Raw genomic sequence first — 18,656 nt, forward strand, 5'->3', positions numbered from 1 at the left:
GTGGCCTAATAACTTTGTCGAGGGAAAGTGGTCTGAAGAAAATAAAAAAAAGAGCACATTTATCATTTGATTTTCATTATTACAACCGACACGCGCTTCATTCTCTGTCTAGGATTCCATTGTTGCACTCCTTCAAGCACCATTATTATTATTCATTACTAAAAACAGAGGACAAAAGAAACCAACTTTATATGTGTACTGTTTCATTTCTTTGCTTTATTTTTTCCATTCTCTGCAATTTCCCCACAATTTCTCTCCTCTGTCTATATATATATCAATGATATTCAACAAGCCCCTCGTCAAATCTACAATCACCAATAATTGGGTTTCATCTTATTAAACAAACAAACAATAAACAATGCCTCTTCCATGGAAGAAGAGCAAATTTTCTAGAATTGTTGCCGATCATCTTCATTCGGCCAAACAAGGCGGTTCTCTTGTCGTTGAAACCGGTTTCCCAACTTCCCTTGTCGATCTTTTTGTCAAGAATCGAGATGGGCTCAAGAGATCATCTAAGAAGAAGAAGGATCATCGTAGGTCAGATGTGGAACAGATTGTTTGTGGTCCGATCAACGGCGAATCATTCTCGCCGGTATGTCATGGTTATACATCTCCGGCGAGGAGCCTTAGTTCTCCGGAATCATTTTATAATGTTTTTACTCCGTCTCCTACAATTTCTCCAAGCTCTTCCTTTTCTTCTTCCCCGGTGATTTGGAGAACTCCTCCTCATAGTTCATTTTCTGGGTCGCCGATTCGAGGAATTGAATTGTTTTCCGTTGGAGATGAAAACGAAGTTGCGGATGGAAAAGGGGTAATCTTTGCGATTTTGAAAGTGTTCTTCGTTGTGGCGTTGGCTTTAGGGACAAAGCAATTCGTCGTCGGGTTAATAATTTCTGCATTTTTACTCATTTTCATGGAATTCATCGGAAAACCATGTCAACAGGCGCAAATTTCTCTCAGAAATTTCTTCGAACAGATTAAGCGTATTACGAGAATCAAGAACGTTCAGACGGGAAGCGAGAACCAAATTGAAGAACCCAGTTCGAAAGAAACTCGAATATCGAAACCCAGTAATCATTTAAAGCCACCCAGAGGAAAAGATACGACGCGAACAATATCTAGCTCGCGTAGCTTTCATTTGAAACCGGAATCGGATGATCAAGAATTTCCAATCGGTGGGAATTTGATCCATTGTAAGAGTCTCAATTGGTTGTCTGAAGAAATGGATAACAGAGAAGACGCTACGCAGATTAAGGATAGCCACAAGAAGAATCAACATCGTAATGGAAAGATAAAATCAAAGATCATTAGGCTGCTGTCATTAAAGAAGAAGGAAGAAATTGAAGACCCGATTACCAAAAGTCGAAGCAGTAGATTAAAGTCGAAAATCAAGAAGATTGTCGTCCCAACCTCGAAGAAGAAACAACAACAACAACAACAACAAACAAATCCTGATTTTCTAAGAATCGAGGAGCCAATTGTTTGTTACAGTGAAGAACAATCTTGTACATCTCCGAGCAGAAGCGACGATGTCAGAGAAGACACTGCTTCTGTTTCGACGGAGAGACCGCCGGAAGAAAGAAGAGTTGATTGCGTCGGGAAGAGAAGCTTCTGCTTTGTTTTGTTACCGATCATTCTTGTCGGATTGATGTGTGGTCGGTTTTGGGCTATAGCGTTCACGTTGGTTTGGTGCTTGATTTGGAAATTTACATGTGGGATGTTATGGAAAGCTTAAGTTCTTCTTCCATTCTAGGTAGATAGGGAAATTAAGTATGTAATTGACATGGGGGAAATGATAAAGTTTCAACCTTTGGTTGCAAATCTTTTGATGATTTTGTAAATTATTAACATATATGATCATTGATTTACAGAACCCAAGTTTAGGATTGCATTTTTCTGGTTTGATGTTTTTCTTTGTAGAATTCTCACCAGAAAGTTTGAACCAACTTAAGTGTTATGTTCCACACCAAATTTCAAAATTTTGGTTTTTTAATCTATACTATTACAAAAAAAAAGGGGCTTTTAAATAAAGTAAAACATAGGAAATAAAATAAAATTATATATATAATTAATATTTTCAAGAAGCATTATATTAGCAAGATAATCGAACCTATTCTCAACATAAAAACGAAAGTTATTTAAGTTTAACGACAAAATCATAATAAAACCGAGTAATCAAAAGTTCACCAAACACATTCAAAACAAAATAAATAACTATAAGCGAAAACAATATATTCACTGAACAACAAAGAAACTATATTTAACACTCTTATGTTTTTAGATTTGGTTAAATTTGATTAGTTTTTTAGGTTTAACTAATTTTTAGGTTTTATTTTAAAGGATAAATTTGTTAGGTCCATGAGGTATTCTAGAATATGAATTTATAAAATTAAACTATAGATACAATTTCACAATAGTAATTATGGTTGAGAAATGAAATCTCCTTAAAGGCATTCCATTTCCATATTATGGATTATGAAAAGACAACATTAGATTGCAACTTCTCAACCAAATCTTTTCAAATGTGAGTTGGTTTGACGTGGGCTTATTTGAGATTTTATTATATTTTAAAAAATATATAATAAAGAATATGATTAGGTTAAAATTAGATTATTTGAGTTTTTAATTGTTTGAATTATTATAATATTTTTATTTATTTAAAATTTATAAAATAAATTAAAAATAATTTTTAAATTTTGATTGTTAAATTGAATAATTTGATAATTACAAATATATAAGATGTGCCGTAATACTACTTAATTTATCATCTAGAATATCAAAATATTCATTATTTATTTTTATTAAATTGTAAATATAATTTTATTTATTTATTTTAGTAGTTAATCCTAAAAAAATTCTAAATAACATGTTCTTTTATCAAACAATTTATTTTAAAAAAAAGTCCCCCTAAAAAGTAAAATCAAATAATCATGTTGATTTGCCCGTTATGTTTTAACTATTACTTGGTTTCCGACAACAAAAGTTTGAGGAATAATTCGAACTATTTAAATATGCATTGAGTGATTTAAGTTTCTGTATAAAGTTTGAGGAACAATTTGAATTTTATTTAAAATTAACTTTCGCCCATTAACTTTGCAAAGGTATTAACTTTCTGCATTATACTTTAAAAATACTCATTTTACCACTGAACTTGCTCTTATAGATATCTGATTCATGAAATAAAATAAATATTGAAAAAGATAACACAAATATAAATTTTTATTTCACTATAAAATGTTTAACCGTGCATACAATTATATTCTTATTCAAACAAAGCAATTGACCATTAATTAAATATCTATAACAAATAACAAATAATTGGAATACATGATACAATTAATTAATTCAAAATGCTCCATGCATAATGATTAATTAAAAGAATAATGATGTACTTAATTAATTCTTCTTGTTTGCTAACACTGGGATACTTTGTTCATTTCTAAAGAAATTATGAGGATCCACCCTACTCTTAACATGCACCAGCCTCTTATAATTCCTCTTAAAGTATTTAACTCCAAACCTAGCACCTTCAATGAAACTCATCTTTCCATTATGGTTGATCCCGATATCGAGATCCCTATAGTTCAAAAACGCCTCTCTAGGCGATTTTGAAACGAATGGTGTCATGTAATCATACAAAACCGCTGTCAAATTTAAGTAATTCCTCGCCGCTTCGCTTCCATCCTCATTCCAATTTGTCGCATATTGAATCTTGGCTATGTTCCCGGCTCTATGTGGAAATGGCTTTTCGGATGAAGCTATCTCAGCCATCCGTCCTCCATAAGGGTTGAAAGTTAGGACAGGCCTCTCGAGCTCGATCATTCTATTGAATATGAATTCTATGCCTTCTCTTGTCATTGGTTGTTTTAGGTAGTCGGATTTTCGCTTTAGATGGGTGAGGACTTGGGGAGTCCGGCTTAGTAGGACATCTACTGAGGTACCGTTTGGGAAGCCGGTGTAGTAAAGAACCGACTCGACCCAACTCATTTCCGTGCAGTCCGATTTTTTTAAACCTAATTCCGGGAAGGTTTTGTTTGTGATGGAGAGAAGTCTAGTTGTGTCACCAAGGAACAATGAAAAGAACGATGTCCTGAATTAAATAACATACCAATAAAATTAGAATATTAATCTCCATATAGAAAGAATGAAATTAAAGTAAACCCGGCTTCAAGTTTTAATAGAATCATGCAAATTATTAATAGAAATCTAGAGGTAAATAAAAGATTTTATTAGAATGTGTTTTTATTGAATTATATGAAAAATATATATATAGAAATGATAAAAAAGAAACAAAAACAAGAGACATTTGTCATCAAAGGATATATTAAAAAAAAGTAGTTATGTAGCACAACCAATTATTTTTACAATTTTTATATATTTTTACATTAAAAGTTTAATTATATTTTTCATTATAATATAATTAAAATTAACTTTATTTTAATAATTTTTAAAATTATAATGATAGTAATAAAATACTATTTTAAATTGACATTGTCAAATAATCAAATTCTATGAAATTAAATCTTTTAAATAATATTTTAAACTAAATTTATTATTAGGTTTATAAAAATTATTATGTTTGGTGCATTTGGTCCCACTTTGGAGCCGCAATCATGTACCCTTTTATAAAAAATCTGATAATATATACTTATTCTCCAATTGAGTTATGAATCATCTAAGTCAAAATTTGTACCGAATTATTTTTTAAACTATTTTCTATGGTATTTTTTTTTCTGGTTTCTATAAAAAAATATATTAATTATCAATAATGATTATTTAACCTGATAGTTTTTCTGCCGGTGGAAGTATCATTCACGACGTCAATAATCATTCTAACGAACAAATCATCGTCCAACTTATCGGCTATCCGTTGCCATTTATAGACCAAATCGGTAGCATTTTGCGCAAATGTTCTCCTAACATTAAACACGGTCACAACTTCCGGTACCCGAACAAGTTTAATTTTATAAGACAACGCGACCCCAAAACTCGACGCGCCACCTCCGGTTATAGCCCAAAACAAGTCCTCCCCCATACTCTCTCGATCAAGAATCCGACCATTAACATCAATTATCTTAGCATCAACAACATTGTCAACCGTCAACCCATACTTCCTCATCATGTTACCATAACCGCCTCCGCTGACATGGCCTCCTACACCAACGGTAGGGCAAACTCCGGCTGGGTAACCATGAACTTTACTTTTCTCGGCAATTCTATAATAGACTTCTCCAAGTGTAGCCCCAACTTGGACCCATGCGGTTTCTTCTTCGATGTTGACGTTAATGGAGCGAAGATTGAATAGGTCAAGGATGAAGAAGGTGGAGTTTGACCAATATGAAATGCCCTCGTAATCATGACCTCCACTTCGGATCTTCATTGTAAGATCGTAGGACTTAGCGCAGATGATTGCGGCTTGAATGTGGGATTCATGTGCTGCGGTTAGGATGAAGACGGGCTTCGGGGTTGTGGTTTCGTTGAAACGAAGGTTTCTTATGTATTTTTGAAGAGTGGAGGAATATGAAGAATTGGTGGGGAAGTAGGTTGATGAAGAGATTGGATGAGTTGGAAGAGAATTGGTTTTTAGACAATTAAGAATGGTTTGTTGATTATGAGAATGGGTAGTGGATAAAGATGAAATGGGAAGAAGGAAGATTGAGATGAGAAATGAGAGGATTTGAATCATCATGTTTGATGAAATTCTTATGATTAAGAAACGATTATGTTTTTAGTGAGAGAGAATGGTGTCTTGATTTATAGAGATCGGTGGGAGCTTGAAGGTTTGACCTAATTAGGAAGTTAAGAAATGCATGATGATGATGATAATGGAGAATTCAAATGGATAAAGATGATAATATTTGAATATGAAATTATTTCAAAGATGAATTGAGAAGGCGTGGCCTTTTTAGCCATTGACAATTCTTGATTATTCTCGTTGGTCAGTGCTTGACGTTATATATTATTATTATTATTATTATATAAAAGTTGATATTTTCAATTATTTCAACTTCTTTGAATAAGACATTCTGGCTATTTAAATAATCTTAAATAACCCATTATTTAAATAATTGATAATATTCTTATTGGTGTGTTTTTACTCAATTATTTACTTTTTTTTTTCAATTTATTTGTAAAATTTGATGAATTCATTTTAAAGTTTATTAGATAAATTTGTTAGTTTTATCATTTTTTTCTTGATTATTAACTTAACTATAATTTAATAGGGCAACTCAAGTGTAAGAAGTCGTGATTAAGATAATAAACGTCACATTTTCGATTTTCATTAAGAACGACTTTAGTTGAAGTAAATTCATAACTATATGGGTCATAATAGCTAGCTTCCTAAATTAAAAAAAAAAATATAGGTTCTTTGTAACTCATTTTAAACTTGAATTTAAGTTTTATTTAATTCGTTGAAGTGCAATAGGTCTAATTCGACTTATAAGCGAGAATAAAACACAATTACATAATAAGCTATTATAATATTTATTATTTTAGCAAATAAGTTGTATAAATCAAAATAAAATAAAAAGTATAATCGATCTGAAGTAATTAAACATATCCAACACATTGAATTGTAAAGTGAATAAGCCGAATCTAGCCTTAATTTTACAAGAAAGAAATATTGTCCTATAGTTTCAAGAAAATAAAAAAAACAAAATGTTTGTTCATCTCTTACATCAAAACTAATTGTCTTTTAATGCACCCGCCTTAATCTGAACTATACTTGAAAGAGACAAAAAAATCATTAATAATTGCAAGTTTAAAATGAACAAAAAAAAATAATAATAATAATAAACAGAATGCATGATCGATCTACTATGATAAAATAAACATATCTAATTAATAAGGGTTTTAAATACACGATTTGATTATATCACAGATAATTAATTATGAGTGAAATAAAGTATAAATTTTGCAATGATTTGAGGATTTTATTTATTTATTTATTAATTTTGACTGATAATAAAATCTAATTTTTTAAGAGGAATGTAGATATGTGTATCCGATAGTCATTTGTCAACTCTTTGAAAGTCAATAAATTACGGTAAATCTTAATTTATGTTCATAATTAATTTATTATATAGGTTATCTACCAAAGAAAATAAAAAAAGTTTATTAGACAATAAATACAAGGTTGCTTTCGTGCTTTGTCAATAGGGTCTCTTGTTTAACCCTACTAAATTTTTTGTTTTAAATATGTGTTCTTTACAAATTTTATTTTCAATATTTGTATAAATTTTTATTTTTATTTTTATTTTCATATATAAATAATCAATCCTTATTGAGATCTACATTTTATACCGTTTCATTAGTTCACATCTCTCTCATTATACAATTTGAATACCACAAAACAAATTTATTATTTTTAGTTTTTACTAATTTGCATCTGAATTATTTTTTGGTTAATGTTTAAACTTTGTAAATATTTAATTTAATTGTTCAAGTTTGAGGTTATTAAATTTCAAATTGATTTTTTTGTGGGTTATTAAATTTAATTGTTCAAGTTTGAGGTTGATAAATAATTAATTGGCAAAAGAAAAATTAGGCAAAGCTACCCTAAGAATTTAATACAAGCACAAAAATCAATATACAATCCAAGAGTTGAATAATGTAATATTTATTTTATATATTATGAAACTAAAAGGACAACCAATATATGTCCTGGTCTATGACCGACCTTTAACTTCTGAATGAAAATCGAAATTAATATTACTTTTCTATTAATAATAGAGTTTTTCATTTTTACTTAAATTATTCTAAGTAAGGTGTTGAACATCGAATTAAATTGTTTTTTAAAAGTCTTACAACATTGTTTATAATCTATTACTAAAATATAATGTAAACAATATAGATGAAAAAAATAAAATAATCTCTCAAGAGAGTTGGTTAATTCTTATTAAGAATGTGTTGTCATCTATGCTCACATATATGATGTCGTTATTCATTCTCCGTAAGAGTGTGGTGAAAATTGAAAGAATAATATGTAAATGTTTTAAAGATTAAAAAAGTCTAGATATTCATTTATTTTAATAAGGCTCTTCTATCAAAATTGTGTAGTAGATTTGCAATAGAGCTGTATAATCTTTGGGCGTTGATAATTAAATGTAAGTATGGTAATGATTGGTTCATCAAAATGTTTAATTATTTAGCGAGGTGTAGCATTTGGAGGAGAATTTATTCTATGCAGGAATTTTTTTGTGAGCAGTCTAGATTCATTGTAGGGATGATTTTTTTATTATATTTTAAGACGACGTTTGATGTAATGTCAAAAGTCTAGCTACAATGTTTCCCGAGATTGCTAACATTGTCATATGTTAAAATGTCACAGTTAATGACAAGTTTGATCATCGGTCTAATGGTTTCGCTAGCCGAATTAGATATAGAATGAGATTAAATATTATGGATACTTCGTCACATAATAGAGTTTTACTTTTGGTAGAACGCAAACAAGTGTCACCGACTGATTAAGACATTATGCGTTGACAAAATTTGAATAGTTTCTTTGTGGGACAATGTTACAAATTGTTTGCTAAGATGATTCCATACAATTTTTGTTGGAAAAAATTTTGAGAGTCAAATTTTTTATATAAGATCTCGTTATTTAGATTGAGCGTTATTCATGGTAGAATTATAACGGATGATATGTGCATGAAAAAATATTATATTATGGCTAATCGTATGTGTCACGAAGAGATTGAATCAATAACTCATTTACTTTTGCATTGTCGAGTGCTGACTAGTATTTGGAGTCTTTTGTGGAGTATTATTGAGATTCATCGGGTGATGCCGAAGTTTTTGGGTAGTTGGTGAGAAGTTTGGATTGATGCGACTGGCAGACCTACATATTTGGGTTACCATCTCAATTATTTTTTGATTAACTATATAGTTTGAGAGAAATCGTCAAACTTTAAATGATTGTAGTCGTCCAATTCGTATGTTCATAATACTTTTATTACGACGTTTTCTAAGATTCGTTCACATGCGTAGATATTAAGGTTTGTTAGGAAGTTAATTGTTTTATTTTAGAATTTATGAGCTTGATAACTTATTTATCACCGTTTTTTCTTATGTTTATTTTATTTATTTCTTTTCATGTCATTATTTATCGTTATACTTAATATATCATATATTTGATGGGTTTGATAATTTGTATATAATATTAAATATTTAAAATTAATATTCAATGGGTTTCTAAATTAATTTATAACAATTAACTAAACAAAATAAAATATGTTAATACCTACTACAAAATAATTTCAAATAATGTTTTTATTAAACAGTAAAAATTAATTATATATATATATATATGAAATAAATCTTTTAATTATATAAATAAAGAATAACTACCAAATAAAATAACTTCTTTCTAATTAAACAAAATAGTTAAAATTGCTTAACAACATGAGTAGTTACAAATAGAGTGATTTCGATTTTCACTTAAACTCCTTAAATAAATATAAAAATGTTAAATCGAAGAATAATAAAAAGTTTTGAGATATATATATATATATAATACTGGATATTAAAACAAATATATATATATATATTTATTTGTTTACAATAAAATGTATTATTATCTCTAATTTTTTATTTTTTTATTTATTACACCATATTTTTATCTATTTTTTTTAAAAGTACACAAAAAGTTTATATTTATCTACTTTCGTTTTATTCATAATTTCTTATTATTTTTTTAAACTCAATCATAACTCACATTCCTAGATCCATCCCTTGGTATCATCATCTACTCAAAAAAAAAAATAATATAATTTTGACAGATAAAAATGTGGCTTTACTTCTTAATTTTTAAATTTAATTCAATATTTATTTATTTAATTATTAAAAAAAAAATTATTTTTTTAAGTTCACCCCAAATTATTTTTAAGCCACCACAACTCAGATTCTCGGATTCATCCCTAGATCTAATGCACATGGACTAATTATATAAATTGATAACATTTAATTAGTGAAAATAAAAATAGTTTCGACAAAACAAATCTTCAAACATTAAATTTTAGATCAAATTACCAATCAAATTATAAAAAGTTATACTCTGGTCTAATATTACTTATTATTATTGTAAGAAAGAAAATTTCACATGTCATATTTTATGAATAATATTATTATTTTTTTAATAATAATAATATTTTGAATTTTTAAATTCAAAATAACCCAATGAGAGATTAAAGATCAAATTGGAGTTAATTATTGTGATAATTAAACCCTAATTAGGAAAATAAAATAAAAATTCAAAAAATAGTATTTGAATATTTTCAGGATATTTCTTAAACCAATATTTTGGCTAAGGCCCTGTTTGAAATATATTTTTAAATTCTAATAGTTTTATAATATTTACAGAGTTTTTACTCATTATTATATCAACGCAAGCACATGTACGCCCTTTTAAATAATTTTGTACAATTATTTATGCAATCTAAACATATCCTTGTTTAGGACCCTGTACTATTAATTAAAGAAAATAAATGTTATAAATAAATTTTAAATAGCTAGACTTTGTTTATTTTAATTAAAAACGTAATTTGGCAAAATACGAACCCTTACAAATATTCTGGTATAAATACGTTTTTATACGTATCATTTTAATTATTTTCCTAAAATCATTTAGAGACTCTGATTTCAAATAAATAATATTTTAAATTAGTTATGTTTAATTAATTTAAACCGGGTTTTTGTCAAATTATTATTTGCCCCCAAATTATTAAAATTTTAACAAAATTAATTATTTTTACATAATTAATTCCAAAGCTCCTATGTATTATTTTAATTTTTTTTAAATAATCTTTTCTTTTAAAAGAAGCATGACACACAAACCAAGGTTGAAACGCATAAATTTCGAGTCACCCCGCAATATTTCTCGTATTAACACGTGTGGACACGTGTTAAGCTACGGAGAGAGTGATTTCTGACGGTTATATATATACTTATTTTAAAAAAACTAAAAATCAACTAACCAATTCATTTAATTTTTTTATATTTTTATATATATAATGATTTTGATTATTTAATAATCAAATTTAATAATAATTCACATTTCAAAAAATAGAAAAATAAATCAATTGAATATAATTAATTATTTTAAAATAAATAATTAAATGATTATAATAGATAATTAGACAAATATAAAAAAAATATTTTAAATTAATATATATATATATATATATAAATGAAAAAAAAATGTGGTAATAAATAAAACATTATTTTAAATGATTTAAATAATTTCTGACAAATTTTAAAATTAATTATAAAAATAATTAATTTGAGTTCAAATTTTAATAATCCGAGAATTTTCCGTAATCAAATTACAATTTGATTTTTTTTTAAATTCGTTGTTTAAATTAATTTAAAATAATTAAATTAAAAGATTATTTCTTTGAAACAGAGTCACCAATAGATTTTTGAAAAATAAAATAAAAATGGCATACGTGTACAAACATATTTTTAGCTAGAATTTCTTTCAGTTCGTAGTTTGGTGATACTCGAGAAAGGGCTTTTGCGCGTTATCCTCCGTACCCGTTTTGAAAATGGTCTTACTTATAAATTTGGCTTTTGAAAATCGATTGTATAATGTTTTATTTTAACCGATTATTCTTCTGGTCGTAAGCATGCATATGTTTGTGCGTTATTTAAATAATTATAACAACAATTATTTAAATGCTGGTACATGTTGCTGAACAACTTAAGAAGTAAAATACCTAAAGAACATCAGTTTAAAAGGCATTAGGGTTTAAAAGTAAATCTTAAAGGGCCTTTGTCAAAATAATTTTTTGTAGAAATATCTGAAAAATAGTTTGAAAGTGTTTTCTAATTTTTTGGGATTATTAAAAATGGTTTGAGTTTCCAAAAGTTCAAAAATAATTTTAGAATTTTAAAAAGAAAACCAAACAGCCTAAGGCATGGGTTTGTTTTATCGGTCGAAGGCTAAAAGCCCTCGGTCCTAGGTCATAGTCTTCGGTCCTAGGTCGGAAACCTCTCGGTCCAGGTTCAAGATCCTGGGTCGGGGTGCTAAGGTCTCTCGATCCTTTGTTAGAATTCTTGGTCGGGTGCTAGAATTCTCAATCAGACTCATTGGTCTTGGGTTTAAGAGTTCTCAATGGGTGCGAGACTCTTCGGTCATAGGTCTGACTTCTTGGTCATGGGTGGAAGTCATCGGTCCTAGATGCATGAGTTTTCGGTCGGGTGCGAGACTTCTCGGTTCTAGGTCGGACTTCTCGATCAGATGTAAAAATCCTCAGTCAGAATTCTCGGTCCTAGATGAAGAACATCGATCGGATCTCTCGGTCCTCAATAAAGAACGATTGAACCTCTCGGTCCTAGCTAAAAATCTTTTGTCGGACTTGTCGGTCATATGTTAGATTTTTCGGTCCGAAGATTCTTGATCGGACCCCTCAGTCCTAGGTTGGACCACTCAGTTCTCAAGAACATCAAAATTATAGGTTTTTCAATTTTGATTGAGACTTGGATTCTTTTATCCAAGGACCTGGGTAGCTTCACAAAGCTCCCGTGAGCATTTAGATCATCATCCCAAGATATCAATCAACTTGGAGATGATCAATTTGTTTTGAAACAGTTTATAGCCAATAATTGAGTTTTTGGTTTTAAAGTTGTTTTGAAGTCTAAGGAGCAAACCAATACCTTCACTTCATATATATATATATTTTTTAAACGGTTAGAACAATTTTATTATAAATTGGATAACTAATTTTTTTTAGTGCTTACAAGTATTTTCTTTTATGATAAAAAATTATTGTAATAGATAATTAAAAAATATTTTAAAAAATTAAAATTAATATAATAATTAAATAAAAAATATGTGCTAATAAAAATATTATTTTTTATTACAATAAATTATTGGACAGTATAAATAAAAATATGTGATAATAAGAAATTATTCTTTGAACATAATTTTTAATTTTATAATAATAAATAAGTCTCGACTACATCTCTCAATAATTTAAAACTTAACATAATTAAATAAAATTTTAATTTAAATAATTTTATAAATTTGTTTTACATTATTTTTAATTTTTTTAATTTATTTTTTGAAAACATTTTTATTTATTTTATTTCAGTATTTTTAATTAATATATATTATTATTATTTGTTTTTTTATTAAAAATTAACATTAATTATTATTTTTTGTGTCTTAATTTATTTTTGTATAATAATAAATAAGTTTCAAATACATTTTTAAATCACTTTAAAACTTAACATAATTATTTAAATATATTTTAAAATTTAATAAAATTGATTTCTCAATATCGCATTTTGGTATGTTTTAGGCATGTACTCACCTTCAATGGACAAACTCGATTACACATTTTGGCATGATCTTAGGCATGACTCACTATTTGTGGATGCGTATCATTGATTTTTATCACCAATTTGTGTGTTACTCAAGCTCACATTTCCTTCATTAACGAACCATTCTAGATTACACATTTCGGTATTGCGTTACTCAAGCTGACATTCCTTTCATTGACGAACCATTCTAGATTTCACCTTTCGGTATGATCTTAGGCCCTAAATCACCCTCAGTGGACGAATCTTTAGATTTTCTCACTAGCATTTGCGTTTTCACACCAATGTTTGTTTATACAAGCCGACAATATTGCTTTTGTTTCATTCACCACTATTATAATACAGTTGAAATAATTTAATCGCTAGATCAAATACTTTAATCGCTGGTTGTAAGTATTAAACGTGAATACTTTAATCGAATCCTGGTGATAAATATTAAACGTGAATACTTTAATTGCTAGATCAAATAATACAGTAGAAATAATTTTATAATTTATGTATGTATATATATTTTGTAAGTTAAATTTTTTAATATATATATATATATATAAATACATTTTATATATATTATAATTTTGTAATATATATATATATATTATTTTAATTAAATATATTTCTCTCTTAATTAATTTTTAATATTTAATAATTATATAATGTTATATATTTATTTATTTATATATTTTATCATATTTTTCTTAACTAAAAATTATAAAATTTAAAAAAACAAAACAAAATTATGATACAAAATTATATGTATTATGATGAGTGATAAATAATAAAAATTAATTATATATATATATATATATAGACTTTAGAAGAGAGAAATGTTATTCTGAGAGCATATAGTATACCTCAAATTTATTATGATAAAAAATTATATGTATATATATTTATATATATATATGATGAGTGATAAATAATAAAAATTAATTATATATATATAGACTTTAGAAGAGAGAAATGTTATATTGAGAGCGTATAGTATACCTCAATTTTATTAATTAAGCTTTATATATATATATATATATATATATTTATATATATATATATATATTTATATATATATATATATATATTTATATATATATATATATATATATATATATATATTGTTATAATAATTTAATATTATTATTAAGTCTTTATGTCTTTATTGTAAAAAGGCTTAATTATTTTTGACAAAACAATTAATTCATAATAAAAAGAAAATACGAAGGTAAATAAAGAGACAACCAATGTCAACCGTTAAAACGATTAATAATTTTATTTAATGGTTTATTTTTTCAACAATATAAAATCATATTCTCACTAATACATCATCTTACACCATATCATCTTTCTTTCTAAAATTTTAAAAGATAATTATTTCGATAATTTATTGTGATCACGGTGATAGTTCATGTACGTTTGTCAAAATTTGTTGCGTACTGATTCTAATATTGAATAATTACTAGTTTCATTGTACCTTAGGAGATATCCATCTAATAAACTTCAACATAAGAGGGAGACGGTAAAACTGTTTAAAAAAAATGTATTAAGCGCATGTCTCGAATAAACCTTTAACTTCGGTGATTTCGTTCTTTTGTAGATTTTAGTTTATTTATTTTCTTTGTAACATAGTATTTATACATATTTTCTGTTATTTAAAAATAAAATACCTAACAAAAATTTCTTTTGAAAAGTTTGCCATAATGCTCTCCCAATCCTTGAAAATTATTTTTGATAATAAATCTCGTCATCCGTTATATGTCCTAGATTTTCTTCCAATATAGAAATTGTTGAACGCTCATTGTTACTATGCCAAGAAAATCTTGTTACATTCACTATCTAGTTATCTCATTCTGAATTTTTTATTAATAAATTTGACACATGGTTACTTAAGACTTTTGATAGAAATGGTCATTACCTCAAATATTTGTTTTAACAATAGTAAAAAAATCATTATTTGTTTGATAAATCAAAATTCTTGACTTCAGTGTATTATTTATCAAACTGAAACTTCCTACAGAGTTATTATGAGTTGGACACTAGACGAATAAAGATCAACTATGATGTCTCTTTTCTTGAAAACATATCCAAGGCATCTTCCAAAATATTATTCAGATCATATGTGTAACTTTGTTAGAGTCTTTGGTCATAACTTAAGATGCCTTAACTAACTCTGTTGTGACCAATACCAAAGCAATTTGGCAAGTGTTGTAGTGTGTTGTGGACAATCAATGACACAATCTCAATTTGAGTTATATGCCAAAAATATAGTATATGTCATTCTTGATACTAGGGATGGACAAACCTACCGATCCGATCTGATACCGCCTATATTTTTTTAAAAATTGCGATCCGTATCCGATCCGGTATCCGACCACTATCCAATCCAAAAACATCGTATCGGATCGGCCAGCCGGATATGCACTGATCCGATTTTTTTTCATATTTCTAATTTTTTTTCATACGCTAGAAAATTAAAATTGTTTTATTAATGATCTCAGTTATGAATTTAAATATAATTTCAATGCCAAAATGAAATCAATATTTTTTGTTTGGGTTTGTAAAGAAAAATGAGAAAAAAACAAATAGAAGAGACATATTTTTATTTGGGTTTGTAGGTTTGTAAAGAAAAATGGAAGGAATAGAGAGATTTTTATTTTTGTTTGGGTTTATAAAAAGAAACGGAAGGAAAAGAAAAGAATAGAGAGATTTTTGTTTGGCTTGTAATTGTTTAATAATATTTTTATTTGAGTTTGTAAAGTGAAAGAAGAAAAAGAAAAGGAGAGAGATTTTTGATTGATTTTGTAATTATTTAATAATATTTTTGTTTTGGTTTGTTTATTTAAATAAATATTAAAAATTATCGGATTGGTTTCGGGTATCCGATTTTTTTTGCCCGATTCGTATTCGATCCGGAAATCCAATAAAAATATCGGATCGGATCGATATCCGAATCCGATCTATCAAATTTGGATTTTTTTGGATCGGATCGGCCGGATCAACGGATTAGATCGTTGAGATCGGATTTTTTTGCCACCCCTACTTGATACACCAAAAGGAAGTAATTTGAACCTTGAATATGTTATACAAGACAGTAAATAAATTATAATGTCACCACCAACATTGAATAAATTATGATGTCACCATCATCACTCGCAATGCTAATGAACATACTATTTGAAATTTTAATTCTCTCTATAGTTTTTATTTTATGTCCTAGCACCACTGAAAAAACTTCTTTGTAATAACATTATATTTTCCTAACTGATGGGAAGATAATTTATCAAAAAATATTTATCTTAAATAAATTTTGAATTCTTAATTTTATTTATTTATATTTATTATTAAAATAAAAAATAAATTAATATAAGAAAAAGTTCATTTCATTCATTAATAAGTAAATTCACTACTTAGTGGAGAGAAATAACAAATTAATAAATTAATAAAAAGTTGTTTTTTTATTTAAATTGATCCACGATTTCACCTATACGAACCATATGGGTAGTACTTATGTCTCTCACACCAAGATCCAAATTGTTATAGAGTAAGCTAATAAATACAAAAGATTATTGCAACCAATGTATAGTAACTAGGGCTGCAAATGAGTCAAGTTCGAACCGACTTGTTTATTATTTAAGTGGAGCTCGAGCTCATTTAAAACTTGTTGATCTTTTTCGAGTCTGATAATAAATAATATTTATTTTAATATTAAAATTTAAAATAAATATTTTTTCTTTATAAATATTTGAAAATTTAATTTTAGTTCAAGTTTTTCGAGTCGACTCGAGACGAGCTTGTAGATAAATAGTCGAGTCGAGCTCGAACTCAAATTTATAATCTCGTTCGATTTCGAATTCGAGTCGAGCTAATAAATATTTAATCGAGTCGAATTCGAGTTAAAACTAGATTAAGCTCAGCTTGACTAATGTACAGCTTTAATAGTAACTAAATATAATGATTACAATTCAATTAAACAATTTAAAATTAATGCATAAATCAAACTATGATGACATCCCACATTCATGACCTTTGCTTTCATTTAAAGTTCTTCTAGTGGGAATATTGAGAATCGAATCTATGACTATGACATTTTGTTCTTTTAAGTCAACTTATTTTCACTAAGTCAATCGGTTCTTTTAGATAGCATTACATTTATAACAATTAAGATCCTGGTTTGAATCTCTATGGATATAAATTAAGAGAAATTATAAATGTCAAAATGGTGGGTGTAGACCATCATTTATGAATCCAAATATTATTTTCATTTTATAAATGTTTATCAGATTGAATTTGACTATTTAGTTAAATAAATATGCAATGATTTAAGAAGGTTTGTAATTGGAGTTTAAACGAAAAAGTTATTAATAAAACAAATTCCTTACAAAATTTCATGAAAAGTATAAGAAATAAATGATGAAAACGCCGCAAGTCTTATGACAACACACAAGAGTAACGCATACCCAAACTGCTCATATCAAAAATGTGTTTGAATTTCAAATTTGAAAAATATTTATGTGAGATTATTTTTGCTAAGTTTTTTTCCTTTTTATATTTCTTTCTGAAATTGAAATTGATTGATAACCCTTTAGAATTCAATCAAAGTGGAAAATGGAAAGTTAATCCCAAGATATAAAATTCCAAAAGAAAATCAAAACATCAAAACTGAATTATTGAAATTCAATTTTCAGGTATGAATACCTAAGTTCCATCTCGTTTAAAGATTTTCTAACATTATAAAACCTCCAAAATATTTTAAACATGTTATAAGTAACTATACAATTTTGAATTTGTGTAAAGACTAAATTGAGTTTTTAAATGTGAATTTAATAAGTATCTAAATGAAAAATCTAAAAAATATATATATATATATATATTCATATGAAGGCATGTTTAACTCTTCTATGTGGAATAGAAGTATGGAAGGCATTAGTCTCCAAGCATGCTTGGATCTTTCAATACAACCATGCACATGATGCTAATTATGAAGAGTCAGGGTCCTCTATTAGGAAAAATGGAATCTCCACAAAAGAATTAGGACCAAAATGATCCACTAACTTGCATCAACATTTTGTAATGATCAAAGTACATAAACATCTAAGAAAATTCATTATTAACATGCAAATTAATTCTCCAAATTAAAGTAAATAAATAGCAAAAATTGAAAAAGTCAATAATCAAATTCAACAATACCAGAATTCAATGTTCAAAACATGCAAGCAATTTAATATCTCCAAATTAAGGTAAATAAATACCAAAATTTGGAAAGAATGTGACAACAGAAGATAATAAAGTACCAAAGTTTAATTTAAATTATTGATTAAAATGGAAATCGATGTTGATTGGAA

The 18,656-nt window shown here is 27.2% G+C and overlaps 2 protein-coding genes across 2 annotated transcripts; one reads left to right on the forward strand and one right to left on the reverse strand.

Moving 5' to 3' along the window:
• The first annotated feature begins 253 nt into the window (after window positions 1-253).
• Window positions 254-1,940, forward strand: LOC124932072. The gene has a single exon (XM_047472676.1). The coding sequence runs from the start codon at window positions 359-361 to the stop codon at window positions 1,733-1,735; it is 1,377 nt and encodes a 458-aa protein (XP_047328632.1). The 5' UTR covers window positions 254-358; the 3' UTR covers window positions 1,736-1,940.
• A 1,261-nt stretch (window positions 1,941-3,201) lies between these two features.
• Window positions 3,202-5,716, reverse strand: LOC124931826 (berberine bridge enzyme-like 8). The gene is made up of 2 exons (XM_047472399.1): window positions 4,782-5,716; window positions 3,202-4,090 (listed from the first exon to the last, which is right to left on the reverse strand). The coding sequence occupies exons 1-2, from the start codon at window positions 5,687-5,689 to the stop codon at window positions 3,397-3,399; spliced, it is 1,602 nt and encodes a 533-aa protein (XP_047328355.1). The 5' UTR covers window positions 5,690-5,716; the 3' UTR covers window positions 3,202-3,396.
• Between the last annotated feature and the right edge of the window lie 12,940 nt (window positions 5,717-18,656).

Source organism: Impatiens glandulifera, chromosome 3 (assembly GCF_907164915.1).
Source record: "Impatiens glandulifera chromosome 3, dImpGla2.1, whole genome shotgun sequence".
NCBI lineage: Eukaryota > Viridiplantae > Streptophyta > Magnoliopsida > Ericales > Balsaminaceae > Impatiens > Impatiens glandulifera.